The 20,179-nt window shown below is 43.3% G+C and overlaps 2 protein-coding genes across 6 annotated transcripts in view; both read right to left on the bottom strand.

Annotated features, from left to right (window-relative positions):
- Positions 1-4,844, bottom strand: part of ubr4 (ubiquitin protein ligase E3 component n-recognin 4) — a 187,034-nt gene extending 182,190 nt beyond the window's left edge. For all 5 annotated transcript variants that reach the window (XM_068017283.1, XM_068017284.1, XM_068017287.1 and 2 more), the window contains exon 1: positions 4,678-4,844. In XM_068017283.1, coding sequence (XP_067873384.1) covers positions 4,678-4,811 — 134 coding nt within the window. In that variant the 5' untranslated portion in view covers positions 4,812-4,844. The remainder of the gene's footprint in view (positions 1-4,677) is intronic.
- A 2,665-nt stretch (positions 4,845-7,509) lies between these two features.
- emc1 (ER membrane protein complex subunit 1) overlaps positions 7,510-20,179 on the bottom strand; it is a 35,125-nt gene continuing 22,455 nt past the window's right edge. The window contains exons 14-22 of the mRNA XM_068017279.1: positions 19,856-20,005; positions 18,024-18,185; positions 17,197-17,316; positions 16,083-16,220; positions 12,713-12,886; positions 11,576-11,786; positions 10,561-10,645; positions 10,242-10,371; positions 7,510-9,134 (exon numbers count right to left, since the gene is read on the bottom strand). Of these exons, the coding sequence (XP_067873380.1) occupies positions 8,955-9,134; positions 10,242-10,371; positions 10,561-10,645; positions 11,576-11,786; positions 12,713-12,886; positions 16,083-16,220; positions 17,197-17,316; positions 18,024-18,185; positions 19,856-20,005 (1,350 nt within the window). The 3' untranslated portion in view covers positions 7,510-8,954. The remainder of the gene's footprint in view (positions 9,135-10,241; positions 10,372-10,560; positions 10,646-11,575; positions 11,787-12,712; positions 12,887-16,082; positions 16,221-17,196; positions 17,317-18,023; positions 18,186-19,855; positions 20,006-20,179) is intronic.

The raw sequence follows: 20,179 nt of genomic DNA, 5'->3' as shown, positions 1-20,179 counted from the left end.
AAAGTGCTGCCCACTGAGCCGATTTTATTTGAACAATAGTCTAAAGAAAGTAGGTGCGGATTTCTACATAAGTATCACTGATGTAGCCTTCTTTAAAATGCTTTTATGCTGAGAAATTTATGAAACAGGTACAGTTTGTTCCCAAAGCAGCCATTGATCTCAGACAACCCGCAGGTCAATGAGGATAATAAATCCCCTTACACCATGTCTTACTGCACCACACAGTGTGGCAAAGCATCATGCTCCAACCAGCTGTAAAATTCTGCCCGACGGAGGCAGCAGAAACGCTACTCATTATAGTTTTAATTACACATTTTATTTGGTGGAGTGCACAATAACAATCTTGTCAAGAGCAATTGCAAATGAAGTGGTTTTACTTCCCTTGACACCTCACCCACCAAAACGGTTCTGGTAGAAGGCCACAGAAGAAAAACATTTTCCAACTGAATAAGCTCGGTCATCAGTTCACTACAGATGGCTGTGCAGAGAAACCTCAACATCTCATTGGGGCTACCTGAAGACAGTGATTAATCTGCAAGTCACTGAGCCGACAGAGTCCCAGTACAATGCATATAAGCAGACCGAGGGACTATGATAAGCACAGTCATTCCCATCCAGCTTTACACTATTTACATCCCTAATATATTCAGAGAAGGAGGAGCTTATTTTTCAGTCAGTATTATGTAACCACAGCTGCCACCAGTACACCACGTGTCTGGGCTGCCGTCATTTGCCAGGGGATGGAACCACAGCTGGAGTTCGTGGGTCTATTTTGCGACTAATAATTCACCCAAAAACTTTCAACTGGAGGACCATTTCAAGTTATCCATTTTATATCTGAAAATATCCTAAAACAAAAAGTCATTTTTTAAACCCTTGTATTTGGAGCACACTAGAAAATCTTCAGCTGATAGCATGGTCTGCTGGGTTCAGATGTGTCAGGGTAAGATCACGTGCTAATAAGAACATAAGAACTAGGAGCAGGAGTAGACAATTCAGCCCCCTCGAGCCTGCCCTGCCATTCAATACGATCATGGCTGATCTCATCTCAGCCTCAACTCCACTTTCCTGCCCGTTCTCCATAACCCTTCAACCCATTACTAATTAAAAATTTGTCTACCTCCTCCTTAAATTTACTCAATGTCGCAGCATCCACCACACTCTGGGGTAGTGAATTTCACAGACTCACAACCCTTTGAGAGAAGCAATTTCTCATCTGTTTTAAATCTGCTACCCCTTATCCTAAAACTATGACCTCTCGTTCTAGATTGCCCCACAAGAGGAAACATCCTCTCTACGTCTACTTTGTCAATCCCCTTAATCATGTTATATACCTCAATTAGATCTCCTCTCATTCTTCTAAACTCTAGAGAGTAAAGGCCTAAACTGCTCAGTCTTATAAACCTGTCATTTTGAATGGTGCCATCAGTGATATCATGAAGCAGCCCAGCATGGAGGGAGACCTACTGTTTACAGTTCCTGAAGCTTAGAAACCTAATGCTTTAAAAGCTATAATTCTTGGTGGACATTTTGTGATGGGGCTGCTCGAAATAAAGAGAGAGAGTCTACACAAGATGGGGTAATGGAACAAAATGGGAGTATCAACTATTTGATACCTTGTCCTTCAGCCCTGTATTCTTCAAAATTTCAATTGATCATTGGCAAAAATGGGAGCTCAGGGAATTGGAGCTAACCTTGTGATGTGGGTCATCAATTGTTTTGGAGCTAAGAGACAGAGAGTGGGGTTAAAGGAAAGGTACTCGTTGCTGGGATGTGACCTTGTGGCGTTCCCAGGAATTTTCACTGGGGCTTCAATTTGTCATAGAATCATATAGAGTCATAGAGAGATACAGCACTGAAACAGGCCGTTCAGCCCGGGTCCACGCCGACCATCAACCACCCATTTATACCAATCCTACATTAATCCCATTTTCCCTCTCACATCCCCACCTTCCCTCAATTCTCCTACCACCTACCTACACTAGCGCAAATTTTTTTTTTTTTTTTACAATGGCCAATTTACCTATCAACCCGCAAGTCTTTGGCATGTGGGAGGAAACCGGAGCACCCAGAGGAAACCCACACAGTCACAGGGAGAACTTGCAAACTCCGCACAGGCAGTACCCAGAACCAAACCCGGGTCGCTGGAGCTGTGCGGCGCTAGCCACTGCGCCACTCATATACTGTATATCAATGACTTTGTAATAGAGCTGGAAATTCAAGTTTGCAAATTACACTAAGTTAGGACGCAGGGCATGAACAGAGTGGAGTAAAATTATGGTAATAGAATTCAACGTAGGCAAGTGTGAGATCATCTGCTTTGCAATCAAGACAGGTTGGAACATTTTCTTAATGGCGAAGGATTAAGAACTGTGGAACAACGGGACTTGTGTCCAGGCACACAAATTACTAAAAGCTTGTGTGCAGATAAGTAATCAATCAGGCTAATGAAATGTTAGCCCTTATCTGAAGCAGGCTGAAATACAAGGAGAGAGGAAGTTATGCTTCAGCAATATAGACTCCATCTGGTGTACTGCTGCATTCAGTTTCAGGCACCAAACCACAGAAAAGATAACTGATCTTAAAAGGAAAACAGTGAGGATTTATCAGAATGATAACCGGACATAAAGGTTTAAATTATGTGGACAGGCAGAGTCAACATGGTTTTGTGAAAGGGAAATCATGTTTAACCAATTTATTGGAGTTCTTTGAGGGAGTTACATGTGCTGCGGATAAATGGGAACTGGTGGATGTACTGTACTTAGATTTCCAGAAGGCATTGGATAAGATGCCACATCAAAGGTTATTGCAGAAAATAAAAGCTCATGGTGTAGGGGGTAACATATTGGCATGGATAGAAAATTGGCTAGCTAACAGGAAACCAACAGTAGGCATAAATGGGTCATTTTCTGGTTGGCAAGATGTAATGAGTGGTGTGCCACAGAGATCTGTGCTGGGGCCCCGACTTTTTACAATTTATATAAATGACTTAGATGAAGGGACCAAAGGTATGGTTGCTAAATTTGCTGATGACACAATGATAGGTAGGAAAGCAACTTGTGAAGAGGACATAAGGGGGCTACAAAGGGATATAGATAGGTTAAGTAAATGGGGAAAGACCTGGCAAATGGAGTATAATGTGGGAAAGTGGGAAATTATCCACTTTGGCAGGAAGAATAAAAAGGCATATAATCTAAATGGTGAGAGATTGCAGAACTCTGAGCTGCAAAGGGATCTGGGTGCCCCAGTGCATGAATTGCAAACAGTTAGTATGCAGGTACAGCACGTAATTAGGAAAGCTAATAGAATGTTATTGTTTATCGCGAGGGGAATTGAATACAAAAGTATTCAGCTATAAAGGGCATTGGTGAATCCACATCTGGAGTACTGTGTACAGTACTGGTCACCTTATTTAAGGAAGGACGTAAATGCGTTGGAGGCAGTACAGAGAAGGTTTACTAGACTAATACCTGGAATGGGCGGGCTGTCTTACCAGGAAAGATTGGCCAGGCTATGCTTGTATCAGCTGGAGTTTAGAAGAGTAAGAAGTAACTTGATTGAAACATAAAAGATCCTGAGAGGTCTTGACAAGGTGGATGGGGAAAGGATGTTTCCCCTTGTGGGAGAATCTAGAACTAGGGGTCACTGTTTAAAAATAAGGGGTCACCCATTTAAGACAGAGATGAAGAGAATTTTTTTTCTCTCAGAGGGTCATGAGTCTTTGGAATTCTCTTACTGAAAAGGCAATGGAAGCAGAGTCTTTGAACATTTTTAAGGTAGAGGTAGATTAAATCTTGATAAGCAAGGGAGTGGAAGGTTATCGGGGGTAGGTGGAAATGTGGAGTAATCAGTTCAGCAATGAACTGATTGAATGGCGGAGCAGGCTCGAAGGGCCTACTCCTGCTCCTAATTCGTATGTATGTTCCTATGTAGGTTGCATAAACAGCTTCTATTCCCTTCATCTCAGAAGAGTGAGGTCTGATCAGATCTAGGTATTAAACATCAGAAAGGAATTTGGTAGGACAGATATGACCTAACTGACGGAACAGGTTAAAGGGGTTGAATGGCAGACTACTGTTCCGATGTTACCTACCCCAAAAGCTCCGTTCCTCTGACTAATCTAATGCAAATCCTTCCTCCCTTGGCCTAACCACTAGGGGCCGTGACTTCAACTGTCTAGGTCCATAGCTCTTGAATTCCTTCCCGAAACCTTTCCACCTCCCTTCCATCCTTTAGGATCCTCCTAAAAAGATGCATCTCCTATATCGAGCGCTTCGTGACCCCCAGAATATCCCTACGACTGGATCCCTGTTCAACTTTATATATCCTCCAGACATTTGTCTACAGTGAAAACGCTATAGAAATGCAAGTTGTTACTATACATTGAATAAAACAGGAGGGGGTGTGATATATCTAATGCCGCGGCCCCTCCCCCTCTTGTTTGCTTCAGATGCTAGGAAGTTCCCGGCTGTTCGCCCAGGCCGGAGGCTCTGCACTTGTTTCCTCACACCTGCTATACCGCTGGATACAAAGGCCGAATCTGGAGCCAGCGACTCCAGGACTGGACCCGAAGGTGATGCGAGGCCTCAAGGCGCATTGTTGGGGCCCTCCCGGCCGGCTGGCCGGGGAGCCTCCCCCAACCCACCCCACGGGCCCGTGTGCAGCCTCGCAGTTTACCTATTAATGACTGAGCTGAAGAGCTGAGAGATATCCCGTGGCTCGAAGGTGGAGTAGGAGGCGGCGAGAAGTGGGCGGACAGCAGCACTCCAGTCCGGATCAGGCTCCGGGGCCGGGGCCGAATTCAACGCCATCTTCCGCAGCCCTGCTGGTACAACACACTAAACACTCCGGGCGGCCCCGCGCATGCGCATTGCCCACTGGTGCACCACGCAAAGCGGTCCGGGTTGTCGACCCCGTGGTGTATGAGTGGGCGCGGCTGACGCTGGTCCAGCCCGGCCCTCTGGGTTGAGGCTTCCATGTTACGCTGCAACAGCCGCGAGAAAAAGCCTACGTTCACAGAATTGGTACAGTACAGAAGGAAGCCATTAGGCCCATTGTGTGTGCACCGGCTCTCTGAATGAGCAATTCACCAAGTGTCACCCCCTCCCCTTATCTCCATAATCCTGCACAGTCTTCCTTTTCATGTAAGTCTAATTCCCTTTTGAATGCTTCAATTGAACCTGCCTCCACCACCCACTCAGGCAGTGCATTCCCATCTGTAATAACTCCATTCATGCGTCTTGATTCTTTAACCTTCAATAATAATGTATCAATCTCAGTTTTGACATTTTCAACTGATCCCCTCTCCCAGTCAGAACAGCGTTTTGGGGAGAAAGTTCCAGATTTCCACTACCCTTTGTGCTTCCTGGCAGTATCCCTGAACAGTCTCGCTCTAACTTTGTTATGCCTTCTTGTTCTGGACTGTCCCATTACAAGAAATAATTATCACCTACCAATCCTAATCAATTTTTTAATTATTTTAAACACCTCAACTTTATCACCCCTCAATCTTCTGTACACATGGGATTACAAGCCTAGTCTTTGCAACCGGTCCTCATAACTTAATGATTTTAGCCCCAGTATCATTCTGGTAAATCTGCCTCGAAGGCAGATCCTTCAAGGTGCACTGGTCACAATTCACTGTTGTACTCTAAATGGGGTCTAACCAGAGCTTTATGCAATTGGGCGGCACAGTGGTTAGCACCGCAGCCTCACAGCTCCAGCGACCCGGGTTCAATTCTGGGTACTGCCTGTGTGGAGTTTGCAAGTTCTCCCTGTGTCTGCATGGGTTTCCTCCCACATGCCAAAGACTTGCTGATTGATAGGTTAATTGGCCATTATAAATTGCCCCTAGTATAGGTAGGTGGTAGGAGAATATAGGGACAGGTGGGGATGTGGTAGGAATATGGAATTAGTATAGGATTAGTATAAATGGGTGGTTGATGGTCGGCACAGACTCGGTGGGCCGAAGGGCCTGTTTCAGTGCTGTATCTCTAAACTAAACTAAACTTCCAGCCCTCCTGAGATAAAGCCCAACATTCCATTAGCCCTTATATTTGTGCCTTTGTGATTGCTGTATTGAACCCCTAAATATCTCTGATCCTTCAAAGTTTCAAACACTTCCACACATTGAACTCCATCTGCTACAGTTTTGCCCATTCATTTAATCAAGTGCATCCTACTCACCTCCCACCTGGAATGCTCCAGTTAGCAGCCCCAGCAATCGAGCAACATTATAAAACTGGGTACTCTCAGTACCTCCTACTACATAGTCTCTGCTCCCTATCCAATCCACAACTGTCACATTTCATTTGCAATCTTCCCCCAGTAGCCTAGATAATAAAGTTACATAGTCTTCAATAGGAGTAAAAAACATGATTAAGATGAATGGAAAAGAAAACCAGCAATGTAAATAAATACTGTTAAAATTTTTCTAAATTGTAACGTTACATTATAGTTACATCAAACCTACAGCACAGTAATTGGCCATTTGGCCCAACTGTTCTAGGTTTATCAACATTACCAGCCTCCTTCCACCATTTCCTCTTTATGAGCTGTTAAATTATTTTAATTAATTTTACGTCTGCCTGAACTTTGAAATTAAGTGCCAATAGCTTAGAACTCTTGGTTGTGTCAGAAGAGTGTTATGAAACAACAGAGGTACTTATACTCAAAATACATAAGTATATTTCAACTGTTTTATGTTCATCCCCCCCTAAAGTAAAAAAAAAAGCAACAGATTGAATAGAAATTCATTTAAGTTCACACCTTTTATCAGAGGGAGAGATTCCTAAATCTTAAATTAGCTCTTTAATGACTCTACTCACCTTTACATTATTTTTCAGCCTTAGCTCAATGGTAACACTCTTGCTCTGAGTTAGGAGATTGTGGGTTTGAGCCCTGTACCAAGACTTAAGCACACAATCTACACTGATGTTTCAGAGCAGTACTGAGGGAGTGATGCACCATCAGAGGATGTGTCTGTCCATTCAGGTGGATGCAAATGATCCCACGGCACTATTGGAAGAGTGGAGTTCTCCACAGCTGACCTGGCCAACAATCTTCTCAAGCAACATCACTAAAACATGGCTATTTATTTCACTGCTGTTTGTGGGACCTTGTGGATTCACTGTGTATATTTACTGTAAAAACTGTTCAAGACAGCTTAATATCAAGTGGTGGTGGAAGCTTATTTCAGCAAGACCCAATTACAGCAAATGTTGAGTATTAAATGGAAGATCAACTGTTACAATTAGCAACATTTTATAACTCCAAATATTGAAACAATCAAACTGCAGCACCAGCCTTTGTAACTCACCGTGGCAGGGAGCAGCCACCAACAATGATGTTACTGTACGAGACATTAATCAATTAAAAAACTACTTGGAAAGCATCATTACCACGGATCTAGTTGTTGGCCATATCTTAACCTGCTCAAAGCGCAAAACTGATATAGCTAATCTATTAAGCTTTACATTATCTGCATCTAAAGCTCAGAAAAAAAATAAGTTCAATGTCACCATAACATTTTATTTAGTGATTTCAAAAACAACCCATGAAACATAAATTAGTATTTACTATTTAACAGATTTCAATGTATTAGTTTCAAGTATCAATGTTTTTGATGTGGATGTACTTGAATTACAGGAACAGGAGAGAAGACACGTAACTAACCAGGATAAGATTAGAACTGTCATTCTAACCCTCCCTTCCCTACAACACGCGCTGCAACTTGGGCACATGATTAGAATCTCAGATATTCACACAGATCTGGCTTTAATCCTGTTCACTCACTCATCCATTGCACATTTTAAGTTGACTCTAAAACCCGGTCAAGGTTTTCAAGAGTTAAGTATTAAACATCCATGACTTAAAATCATAAACAGTCAAAATTCTCTATTCCTAGGGTACACTTGCAAGTTGCAACTGTTAAACTTTTCAGAATTTTTTGTATTTCACACATTTGCTGGGTGACATTGAAGGTACATGCACACTCACCCCACAACTCCCTCACACACAAACTTCAGGATTTCAATCAAAACAATTAACAACTATTTCAAATTCACACAAGTAATCAATCAGCAATCCCCTATCAACCACTCCTCACAAACACCATCAACATGCAACACTTCAAAGTGGGATGGTTTGTTACATTGGGAGATCAACATAATCATGGCACTAAAATAAAAGATGACAAGTCAGTAATTTCTTGCCCATTTAGGAGAGTTGGGACTGAAGATAATGCCCAAGGGTGGAGGATGTAGTACACTTTCTTACCACCATGTGGATCCAGTGCCTAACCAGACAAAAACAATCTAGCAACACCATGTGGCAGCGTCTCAGCATTGCAGACCAGCTCTTTTTAAAATATTTCAAAACCTCACAAAGGAGCTTTAAGTCCAAAGGAACACCAGAATGTTAGACAACTTAAATTGTGTACACAACCAAGGTTTTCTGTCCGATGATCCAACAATGAAATTAGTCTCCAGCACTTGTGTTTAAAGGGGAACCTGAGCTGGATGCAATATCCATGTTCTATTATCAAATATCAACTAATTCCAAAAACACAACAAAAGCCAAAGATCTAAAGCGCTGCAGCGGGAAACATTCAAATTCAGCTTTGCTGTTAATCATAACATCTCACTTTCAACTGTTCCCCTTTCAGCTCCAAGCTCTGCAGGAACAAAAATATCTTTTACCTCAAAAAAAAAAATTACTGATCAATAGAAACGCTTCAATTATTTTTTTTACAGCAATTAAACCAATTCTTTTTTTAAAAATCTATTCATGAAAGTGTCCATCACTCTGCTTCTCGTAGCAAGAGTGTGTTACAAAAGATATACATAGTATGTACATGGGCACAAGAGCACCGACTCCATCTGGGTCCCTGATTAAGGTTGCACCCATCTTCAGTTCCACTCTACTACAAGTACTCTCTTGTGTGCCAATGGTATCTATCGCCAAGCTCTGTTCAGGAGCTTCACCTGGGCTAGGCGCTTCGTGATCATGGTTGTAAAAACCAACCCAAAGAGGACACTGCTGATGAGCACATAATCGTAATCATCCTTTAGAACGTCAAACTGCTTTGATGGGTAAACTCGAGTCTGGAATATGTCCAGCCCATAGACGACAACCTGAAACAGACAAAATGCATTTTCATTAGTTAGACTCCAGCATGCCAGCCATTCCTTTCCCAATTAGGCTCTTTGCTAATCACTGACATGCCCCTATCCATAAACACACATCATCTTTGTACCTCACTAGTCAGGAGATGTGAAAGATCAGACTGAAATACAGTTTGGTAGAGCTCCTGATTGGACTCAGCCCATTAGGGACAGGTTGTTCTGACTGCCTGCCTCTCCTCTGCGGCCTTGACTGTGCACGGATGGCTCTGGAGAGAGAACACACGCGGCATCCGCCAGTACGCTTGAGGACTTCCATGACCAATGGGCACTGAAAGGTATAGAGACGTTAACTAAATTACGATTGTGGATATCAAGTGTGTGTGTGTGCACACGCAGGCGTGTCAGTGTACATCGTTCTTATAGTTTGTTTTATATTTGTGCTGCCCTAGGGCACTTGCCATAATGGGATGTGTTCCCATCTGGTGAGAACTTTGCATATATTGAGCTTCTTGACCCATGTTTCTTATGTAAGTGGTGCCCTAAAAGGGACAATGTGCTGTCACCCTTATTGGTCCTTCAAAATAGATTAGAAAGCGAAATCCCAGCACTGCCCAAGCAATGTTTCTGATGGGGGTGAGGAACATGGGAGGGGTCAGTTAGAATCAGGCAGTCCCACTGGAACGCCTCCCTCATCAAATTGTGAAATAATATCATGCCACAAGCAGTGAAGTCTGTAACACTAAAATTCTCATTATTCAACTGGAGGAGAGTAGTGGGAGCCAAACAAGAGAAATAAAGAAACATGTACAACATATGGCATGATCTGAACACTGCAAACATTTAAAATAAAGCAGCCTTGGTTGCAAGCATCTCACAACATCCTATTTATCTCATAGATTATGACAGATGTCATCTTTAAAAGCAGTGATGAAAAACTACCTCAATAAACACTAGATCAGACACACCCCAGATTGCCCATTTCAACTGGCTGTAGCAAACTGATTGGCTACAACAGCATCAGTTTAAGGAGCTGAATGGTCTCCTCCTGTTCCTGTGATACAAAGCATTGTAAACTGACAAAGCTGTAACTGGTGGCAGATTGGGTTACACACTGACCAGGCATGTGGACTCCAGACCAGAAGGAGCTGTGTAAATTCCCCGTACTCTGGAAACAGACTGATTGTAGTTGATGTACCATTCGGATCGAATTGGTAGCTCTGGAGCATAAGGAATTAAATTCTCTTCCCTGAAAAAGATAAAACAAAAAAATCAAGAAAAACTGGCTTTAATTTCTGGTGTTACAAAACATACAACAGACTGGCTAAATGCAAACCTAACTGCATCAACTCACCCAAATACATACCACCAGAAATTGCATGTTTCACATTGGCTCTACCCCACCTACAGACCCAGAGAAGAGTGTTTGTCAGCTCACCGGCTTTGCTCTGATGGAACCTCTGGACGTCGAGGATCCAGAAATGCTTTTGGCAAAGAAAGAATTCCTCCAGAGTGCAGTCCAACTGCAGGACAGAAAAGCATCCATTAGAGTCGAAGACTAACTGGAGAGCACAAGACAATCCAACCTCATCATTCAGTGGCAATACAGAATCTTAGCACAGAAGGGGGCTCACTTGGCCCATCGTACCAATGCTGGCTCTCTGAAAAAGCTATCCATGTAGAAAAACTCAAAATTTTCTCCTTCAAATATATATTCACTTCTCTTTTAAAAGCCATTATGCTCAGTTTCTGGTAACCCTCTGCATAGATAAATTATTCTAAACTCTCCCTTGGTTTTCTTTGATGATCAATTTATGCCCTCCAACAACCAATTCATTGACCAATGCAAATAACTTTAGCCTATTTACTTTATCAAAAACCTTCAGAAATTTAAACACCTCGATCAGATCTCTTCACAGTCCCAGTTTCTGTCTCTCTCCTCACAACTAAAGCCCATCAACTATGGCATCATCCTAAAGAAGGTCTTCTGCAGCCTCTCTATGGCCTTGACATCCGTCCTAAGGACACAATATTCTAACTGTGGAGGTCAAACCAATAGTAACTTGGAAAGAAACCAGCAAGATGCAAGTCAATAATCAAACATTAAAATCCTGGAACTCCCTTCCTCATCGCACTGTGGGTGTACCTACCCCGTATGGACTGCAGTGGTTCAAGAAGGCAGCTGACCACCACCTTCTCAAGGGCAATTAGGGATGGGCAATAAATGCTCGCCTAGCCAGTGACGCCCACATCCCGGGAATGAATTTTTTAAAATCGTAAATTTACAGCATGGCTTTTTATCCAGAGGAGGGGATCAAACATTCAACAAAAACATATATATGGCCTAACCCTACAACATTGACCAATCTCCCTTCTGTCGGCCCAGAACATGCAGTCCCTTTTCACCATCAGTTACATGCTCCCCCACACGCTACCCAAATGCTCTCACTTACTCAGCAGGTGACGGCTGGTGATCCCTTTCTCTGTGATCGTGGCTTCCACTAAACTGATGGCTGACGGGAAGATATAGGACTGCTGAAAGATGATGGGAGAGAGGGGACGGTCGAGCGAGCTGAATGCTGTGCTGTTGTATTGCTCTGTTCCCTCATACAGTTCCAAAACAGTCATTTCATTCCTTCGGGACTTTGTGTTCCAGTACTGGTACTAGTGGTGGCAAAGGAACAGCAGAGAACGGAGTTAGGATTGATGCGCAGAGAGCCCACCCAATCTGGACAGTGTCCAGAAGTTAATTAGATTAAACCGCAGCCAAGGAACAGTTACATAAGGACAAGCAGTCCCTTCAACCTTTTAGGAACAGTGTCTGAGCCACTGATGGAATTCCCAGCACAGGCGTACTTATTGCACAGCAGATCCTGGATCACTCCAAAGAGGTCACATATCCTCTCAGGGTAGAAGTTCTTGCCTGTAGCTGAGATATTATAGCATGCAGCCCACACACACACACACAGAGATGGGGTAGCTGCTGCATAAACAAGTGTGGCGCTTCATTAACAAAATCTAACTTAATCTAAGCAAAACCTAAATATGGAATCAGTAGATTAAAATTTTATAACTGTGACTAAAAGCAGCCTCCCATCCCACACAATCACATCATTTAATTCCAGGCTCGGACATTCAGAATTCTGAATCAATCTTTTACCCTCTTCAAATTGCTGTCTGGCAGCTCCTGTTGGAAACACACTCGGGTGGAAGTCAACTGGGGACTGGATCAGGCTCAGCTGTGATAGCCAGCACAATCAACTAGCCCACCGAAACACAGGAACATCAAACACTTTTACAGCATTCCTCACATACAGCACATGGAGCAGGAGGGAAACAGAAGGGAATGCCAGGGTGGGAAGATGAACCAACTGTTGGCAAAAAAGTGGATTTTCAGCAAGTTTTTAAAACACGGAGGAAGGTGGCAATGTAGAGACCAGGCAGGGGGATTTTCATCAGGCAAGAATTCTGAAGTTGATTTGCTGAACGGTCGCTCGGGTGAAATTTGAGTGTCTAAGCTAGGAACAATCAATCATTCAGGGGGAATGGACACCCATTGATCCCCAATTTACCCCATTCCCCATCCTTACCACCACCCAGTTCTCCGAGTGCACAACGTAAACGGGTCCCCTTGCTTTCCGCTGCACAGACTCGTGGATGATTCGTCCAGTCACCCCATCAATAAGGTAGACACAGATGAAGGTGCGTTCATGGTGCGTATCAATGCTCTCAGTAACCACCGCCAGCAAATTGGGATTCAGATACTAGAAAACAAGACTCAGACGTCAGGTAATGCAGCAGAGAGTCTGACAGCTGACAAATCAGTCAGTAAATTAAATCAAAAGACAAAATCCAGTTACATTGCAAGACCACAGAATCTTGTTACAATAATCTCAATGAAAGCCATTCTTATCAAAGACTGATCGAGGTCTAAGCCCCTCCCTCGATATTCTAGCTAAAAGCTGAAGAAATATCAGTTATTGAGGTTTATTAGAGTCTGTACCGCGAACCTTGGCTGTCATGTGCAGTGTAAGACTGACCGATTGAATTTCTGTTCTGTGTTCATTCTCTTTATTGGCTGAGCAGTAAACAAACCATTTCTGAATCCTACAACCTCACTGAGGCTTTCAATCCAACACCAGAAACTGCTGTGCAGTAAATCACACATTTAAAATGTCCTTCCTCCAATAAGTTTCCTCAATTACATAAATGATTTGGACTCAGAAGTCTGAAATACTATTTAAAAAGTTGACAATGACATAAAATTGGGGGTAAAAACAAGAAATGCTGGAAATACTCAGCAGGTCTGGCAGCATCTGTAGAGAGAGAAGCAGAGTTAACGTTTCAGGTCAGTGACCCTTCTTCAGAATTGGGGGTGCAGTTATCACAGAGGAAGACTGTGACAAAATACAGGAAGACATTAATAAACTTGCAAAATGAGTTTTTTTTATTTGTTCGGGGGATGTGGGTGTCGCTGGCCAAGCCAGCATTTATTGCTCATCCCTAATTGCCCTTGAGAAGGCGGTGGTGAGCTGCCTTCTTCAACTGCTACAGTCCTTGGGGTATAGGTACCCCAACAGTGCTGTTAGGAAGGCAGTTCCAGGATTTTGACCCAGTGACAGTGGAAGAACAGTGATATAACTCCAAGTCAGGATGGTGTGTGGCTTGGAGAGTAATTTGCAGGTGGTGGTGTTCCCATGCGTCTGCTGACTTGTCCTTCTGGTGGCAGTGGTTGCAGGTTTGAAAGGTGCTGTCGAAGGAGCCTTGGTTAGTTGCGGCATGTGCATCTCTTATATGGTATACATTGCTGTCACTGTGCGATGGTGGAGGGAGGGAATGCTGAAGGTGGTGGATGGGGTGCCAGTCAAGCAGGCTGCTTTGTTCTGGATGGTGTCGAACTTCTTGAGTGTTGTTGGAGCTGCACCCATCCAGGCACGTGGAGAGTATTCCATCACACTCCTGATAATCTGTCTTGCAGATGATGCACAGGCATTGGGAGACAGGTGGTGAGTAACTCGAAGCAGAATTCCTAGCCTCTGACCTGCTCTTGTAGCCACTGCATTTATGTGGCTAGTCCAGTTCAGTTTCTAGTCAATGGTAACCCCCGGGATGTTGATAGTGGGCGGATTCAGCGATGGTAATGCCATTGAACGCCAAGGGGAGATGGTTAGATTCATTCTTGTTTGTGATGGTCCCTGCCTGGCACTTGTGTGGCATGAATGTTACTTGCCACTTATCAGCCCAAAGCTGGATGTTGTCCAGGTCTTGCTGCATCTGGACATGGGCTGCTGCAGTATCTGAAGAGTTGCGAATGGTGCTAAACGTTGCACAATCGTTAGTGAACATCCCCACTTCTGACCTTATGATGGACGGAAGGTCATTGATGAAGCTGCTGAAGATGGTTGAGCCTAGGACACTACCCTGAGGAACTCCTGCAGTGATGTCCTGGAATTGAGATGATTAGCCTCCAACAAGCACAACCATCTTCCTTTGTGCTAGGTAGGACTCCAACCAACGGAGAGTTTCCCCCCCGCCCCGATTCCCACTGACTCCAGTTTTGCTAGGGCTCCTTGATGCCATACTCAGTTAAACGCTGATGTCAAGGGCAGTTATTCTCGCCTCATCTCTGGAGTTCAGCTCTTTTGTCCATGTTTGGACTAAGGCTGTAATGAGGGTATTTAATTACCTAATAAACTTCAATACAAACGATAAGTGCAAAGCAATTCATTTTTGTAGGAGGAATAAGGAGGCCACACATTCCTTGGAAAATAAGTACCTAAATAGTGTAGAGTATAGGAAACATCTGGGGTACTGATGCACAGATTACTCAAAGTAGTGATGGTTAGTAAGGCCATTTAAAAAAAACAAACACAGCACTAGGGTTCATTTCTAGATAGAATTAAAAAGCAGACACGTTATGTTAAACTTGTATAGAACCTTAGTTAGATGACACTTGAATTACTATGAACAGTTCTGGTGACCAGATTAGGAAAAGGATATTAAGGCCCCAGAAAAGGTGCAAAAAGATTTACTGGAATTATACTAGAACGGAGAGGTTATACCTATCAAGAAAGGCTGAACAAGCTGGAGTATTTGTACCTAGAAAAGACTGAGGGGTGACCTGATAGAGTTCTTCCATAAAGTAGATGTAGAGAAGTTGTCGCCACTTGCGGTGAGTCCAGAACTAGAAGCCATAAATTTATGGTAGTCATTAATTAATCCAATAGGAAATTCAGGGGAAACCTTTATCTTTTACTCAGTGATTAGAATGTGGAACTGGTTGCCACAGGGAGCAGTTCAGGCAAATATCATAGATACATTTAAAAGAAGAAGCTACATAAGCACTTGAGGGAAAAAGGTATCAAAAGATATGTTATTGGGGTTAAAAGAAGAGGAGTGGGAGGAAGGTTAGGTGGAGCACAAACATGGGCATGGACCTGTTGGGCCCAATGACCGGTTTCTATGTTGTATACATTTTGTAATATTTTGTAGTGCTGTGCATCATTTCCCAACCAAGGACGAGTGCAGGCAGCCTACGCTCCGGCTCCTGCTTTGCAGCTCTTCAGCTGGCTACCCAGGGATATCAGAATGCAGTCCGGTGTGACTCCAGTGATAACCAGAGTGCTGTCCGAAATGACCCCAGACATACCAGAATATTTTCCGGAGTGATGCCAGACTGACCTCAGGCTTCACTCTTGGCCTGCACTTGGAACTTTAACAATGAGGCCAAGATAGAGAAACTGCCTTGTACCAAATCGCAGATATAGACCAGTGGTACACTATTCTATGGCACTCCATAAGCAATGGCACATTCAAGCACCATACTGCAACAAAAATACAATGTTCAAATTAAAACTGGAGCTTTTTCGTTTTGTACAGTATTTAAAATGTCAACATTTCTGAACCTATAAACATGGGAGCTTGAAAATTAAGAGTGTCAGTTGACACTGCTGCCAGTACCTTGTAGAGGACGCTGCGATCTCCCATGACTCGGCCCTGTGAGTGCACATGCTCATTCGACCGCTTTCCTTTCACAATCACTATTTTTTGTGTGTCTGTCGGAATCACCACCTCCCAGATCTCCTCTGTCCTAAGATCCTGCAGGAAAAGGAAGTGGCATCAGTGACTATTAAACTGCTCACTGACAGAAAATGAGAACAGGTCCTCAGACACCACTTCCATTGACAGTAAAAGCAGAAACTTGGACTTCACTTCCACTGATGACACACAAACATGAAGTTAACCTGTTCATTACATTTTGACCTCTGAATAAATTCTAATGTTCCCCAACTGCTTTGAAATTCAAACCCTTTCTTAGGCGATTGGTACAAGTGACCCTGGGGTATCATCACTCAGGAACAGAATACAGCACCACCTTCATCAGAAAATGTGTTTCACACTGTGAGTATATCATAGCTGAGGTACACCAGTGCATGTTATTAGATTAGTAAACCAGGATACAGTGGTGCATTGCTTACATTACTGGACCAGTAACCAAGAGGCCTGGACTAATAATCAAGGAATTTAAAGCTGGCATCAGCAAAAAGTGAAAATGAAGCTGTCAGATTGTCATAAAAACCCAACTCTTTCACTCATATCCTTTAGGGAAGGAAACCTGCTGTCCTTACGCAGTCTGGATTTTCATGTGACTCCAGTCCCACACCAATGTGGTTGATTTTTAAATACCCCCTGCAGTGGCCTAGCAAGTCACTCAGTTCTGCCAAACCGCTTCTCACATCCTGACACTGAATTTTTAAAATACTATCTTAGAGATGCAAGTTAATTTCCCAATTATTATATGCTTTATTTATATTGTTTTATATCTATTTTTACAAAGTCCATTGTATATCCATAGCACTGTCCCAGACTGCGCTCCAGATCCCAGACCACCCATGAGAATGTCTGTCACAGGTAATCCTCTAGCTGAATGTCTGAATTCAATAATTAAATTTGTCCACTTGTGCTATCCCTGAGATCAGAACTAAACATGTTCTGGACAGCAATACACTTGAAGGTAACTAAGTAGAGAGACTGTGAATTGTTTGCACACAGGTTTGTAAACTAACAATACTACCTTGTGTAAACGGAATCCATTCAACTTCCCCCAAACAGGATCCACCAGGTAGAAAAAAATCACGGGTGCAGAGTCCTGGAGTTGCTGTAGGATGTTTCTGCTGGAGGGAAAAACAGTCACCTGTAATGAGATAAAACAGAAAAGCTAGAGCTACTCTGCGTTTCCACCATGTATTGAGGCAATATTCAATACCGAACTGGCATAGACAGCTCGCAGCGAGAACATAGGAGGTGTGGCCAGTTAAGTAATCTCAGGCAGTCAGGGTGCTACTAATGACTTAGCTTACCTGGTTTAGGGAGAGAGAAAATCAGTTATGGTTCCTACTCCTGATTATTTAACTAGTGACATCTGCTAGAAAGTGCATGTGTGACATTGGGTGATGACAAGAATAGGCTCATTATGAGGCCTCTGCAGTTGAGCAGCCTGCCTGCTGTCACCGTTGAGGCTCATTCATGAAGAGTGACAGTGGAACTCAATGTCAACATGGAGTCAGTACCAAAGCAAGGCTGCAAAAAGGAGACAAAACACAGCTCCCAAGCATACTTCAAACATCCATCTAAAACAGGCCCATTGACTGGTGATTTGACTGGTCATCTATCTCTGTGATCTCTTAGGTAATACAGGTCTGGTACTTCTTCCGGCATTGATACGGTTAACAATGCATTCTATAGATCTGAAACAGTGCCACTAAAAGTAGTTGTACAATAAAGTCAGTCACACCCATGGTTTAACATTCATTGCCATCACCACTCTAATTAATATTGGCAATGGGGGGAATGTCAGCCCTGTGAATCCACATCAGCCTCTGTAATGAGATGCGAAGTTACCTTGTGCTCATCATCAATCAGGAGCAGGACTTTAGCATAATCTTGATCCATAATCGGGAGCAGCAAAGACTGAAGAATAGGGCGGGTTAGCACCGGTGGATTAATGTGACTCCGCTTTCCAAAGATCGGATTGAAAACATGAAGAGAACTGAGTCCCGTTTCCTGAGTGAAGTGGAGGAGAAAAGGGGGTAGGTGGGGGGGTAGGGGATCGGGGGGAAAAGAGAGGATAGTTTATCCAATGTTAATTCCAAGGCAGAAACAGTATTTTATTTTTCAAGTTGAATCCTTTACAAAAAGGGAAGAGCAGCACAGCAAGTGACTGGTCCGCCGATGTGGCTTTGTCGAGTGTTAACACTGGCCCCGTTTCAGGCACAATGAAGTTTGCTCCAGTTACTGCCTGGTCACACAGCTTGGAGGGCATGGAGATAGTCAACGGAGCTCAGCCGTCATAAAAACCAAACATACATTGCCAATGGACTGCACCACTAGCACAGGTATCGCAAACTCCATATTTCACTGACTTGATTCCAAACGCAGTAAAATGCAGTTAGGATCTGCTTAGGGAGTGATGCACTGTCAAACTCCCAGGCAGTACTGAGGGAGAGCTGCATGTTCGGAGGGGCAGTACTGAGGGAGCAATATGCCATCAGAGGGATCATCTTCCAAATGGGATGTTAAATTGAGGCCCCCTCTCTTCTCTCAGGTGAATGCAACAACGCTGCCAAATCTGCCAAATTTTTGCCCACTCATTTAACCTATCTTTATCTCTTTGCAGCCACTTTGGGCTGAATTTTATGAACTTCATTACTGGTTAAGACTTAGATTAGAGATACAGCACTGAAACAGGCCCTTCGGCCCACCGAGTCTGTGCCGAACATCAACCACCCATTTATACTAATCCTACACTAATCCCATATTCCTACCAAACATCCCCACCTGTCCCTATATTTCCCTACCACCTACCTATACTAGTGACAATTTATAATGGCCAATTTACCTATCAACCTGCAAGTCTTTTGGCTTGTGGGAGGAAACCGGAGCACCTGGAGAAAACCCACGCAGACACAGGGAGAACTTGCAAACTCCACACAGGCAGTACCCGGAATCGAACCTGGGTCCCTGGAGCTGTGAGGCTGCGGTGCTAACCACTGCGCCACTGTGCCGCCCTATTCGAGAAACAGCACCCAGAGTACTTCCTGGTGTCCTCGCCAATCTTTATCCCTCAAAAAATAGCAAATTAAATTTTCTGGTCATAATCTCATTGCTTTTTGATGAGACCTAGCTATGTGCAAATTTGCTGCCGTGTTTTCTAAATTACAATAGTGACTATACTTCAAAAGTACTTCATTGGCTGTGATATGCTTTGGGAGGTCCTAAGATTGTGAAATGCGCTTTTTTTTTTAAATTACAAATTACCTCCAACCCTTCTGAACATGCAAACCATCTCAGTTTGGAAACACCAGCTACCACCTCCAACCTACAGATTCACATACACCTTCAAGACCAAAAGATTACACATTTAGGGAAAACTTCAGGCACTGTACTTCAAGTTTAGGGACAATATTAAGAAAATTATGGCACAATATTAATCCTAAGCATATAACATTACAGAAACATAGATCAGGTATTTCCTTGTGTATTGCACGAAACCCCAATACAAAGTCATCAGCTCCAGTAATAATTATTGTAACGATACTCAGCACCAGAACGGAGAAACTGCAAAACAGAGTGTCACAAATCACAAAACCTTTGAAGTTGAAGCTACTTTCTGATAAAGTTACATGATGCATAATTCCCACTAACTGGTTTGCAGGTTGTGTTTGCACTCTGACCTTGTCCTTGATGATTAGGGTACACTGAGGTGGGTGTGGGAAGTGAGCTGTCGTCCGTTGCACAGCCAGTTTGAAGGAGGATCCTGGTTTCACATTCTCAAAGTACTGTTTCCACAAAATGGTCCCAGAGCTACTGTCGATCCCAAAGAGCTGGAAAAAAGATAATTCAGCACCGAAAACCATCAGACAGACAGCACCAGGGAACAAAACACATACTATAGGAGCTCTGTAAACATTACACTATTCCAGAGATACAGTCAAATTAAATGAATATGCAGATGTTGGAAACACACAACAGGTTAGAACTGGTGAACACCAGAGGTG

This window comes from Heterodontus francisci, chromosome 37 (assembly GCF_036365525.1).
Source record: "Heterodontus francisci isolate sHetFra1 chromosome 37, sHetFra1.hap1, whole genome shotgun sequence".
In the NCBI taxonomy this organism is placed as follows: domain Eukaryota; kingdom Metazoa; phylum Chordata; class Chondrichthyes; order Heterodontiformes; family Heterodontidae; genus Heterodontus; species Heterodontus francisci.
The sequence above is the reverse complement of the archived record's forward strand: the minus strand, read 5'-3'. Positions and strand labels throughout refer to the sequence as shown.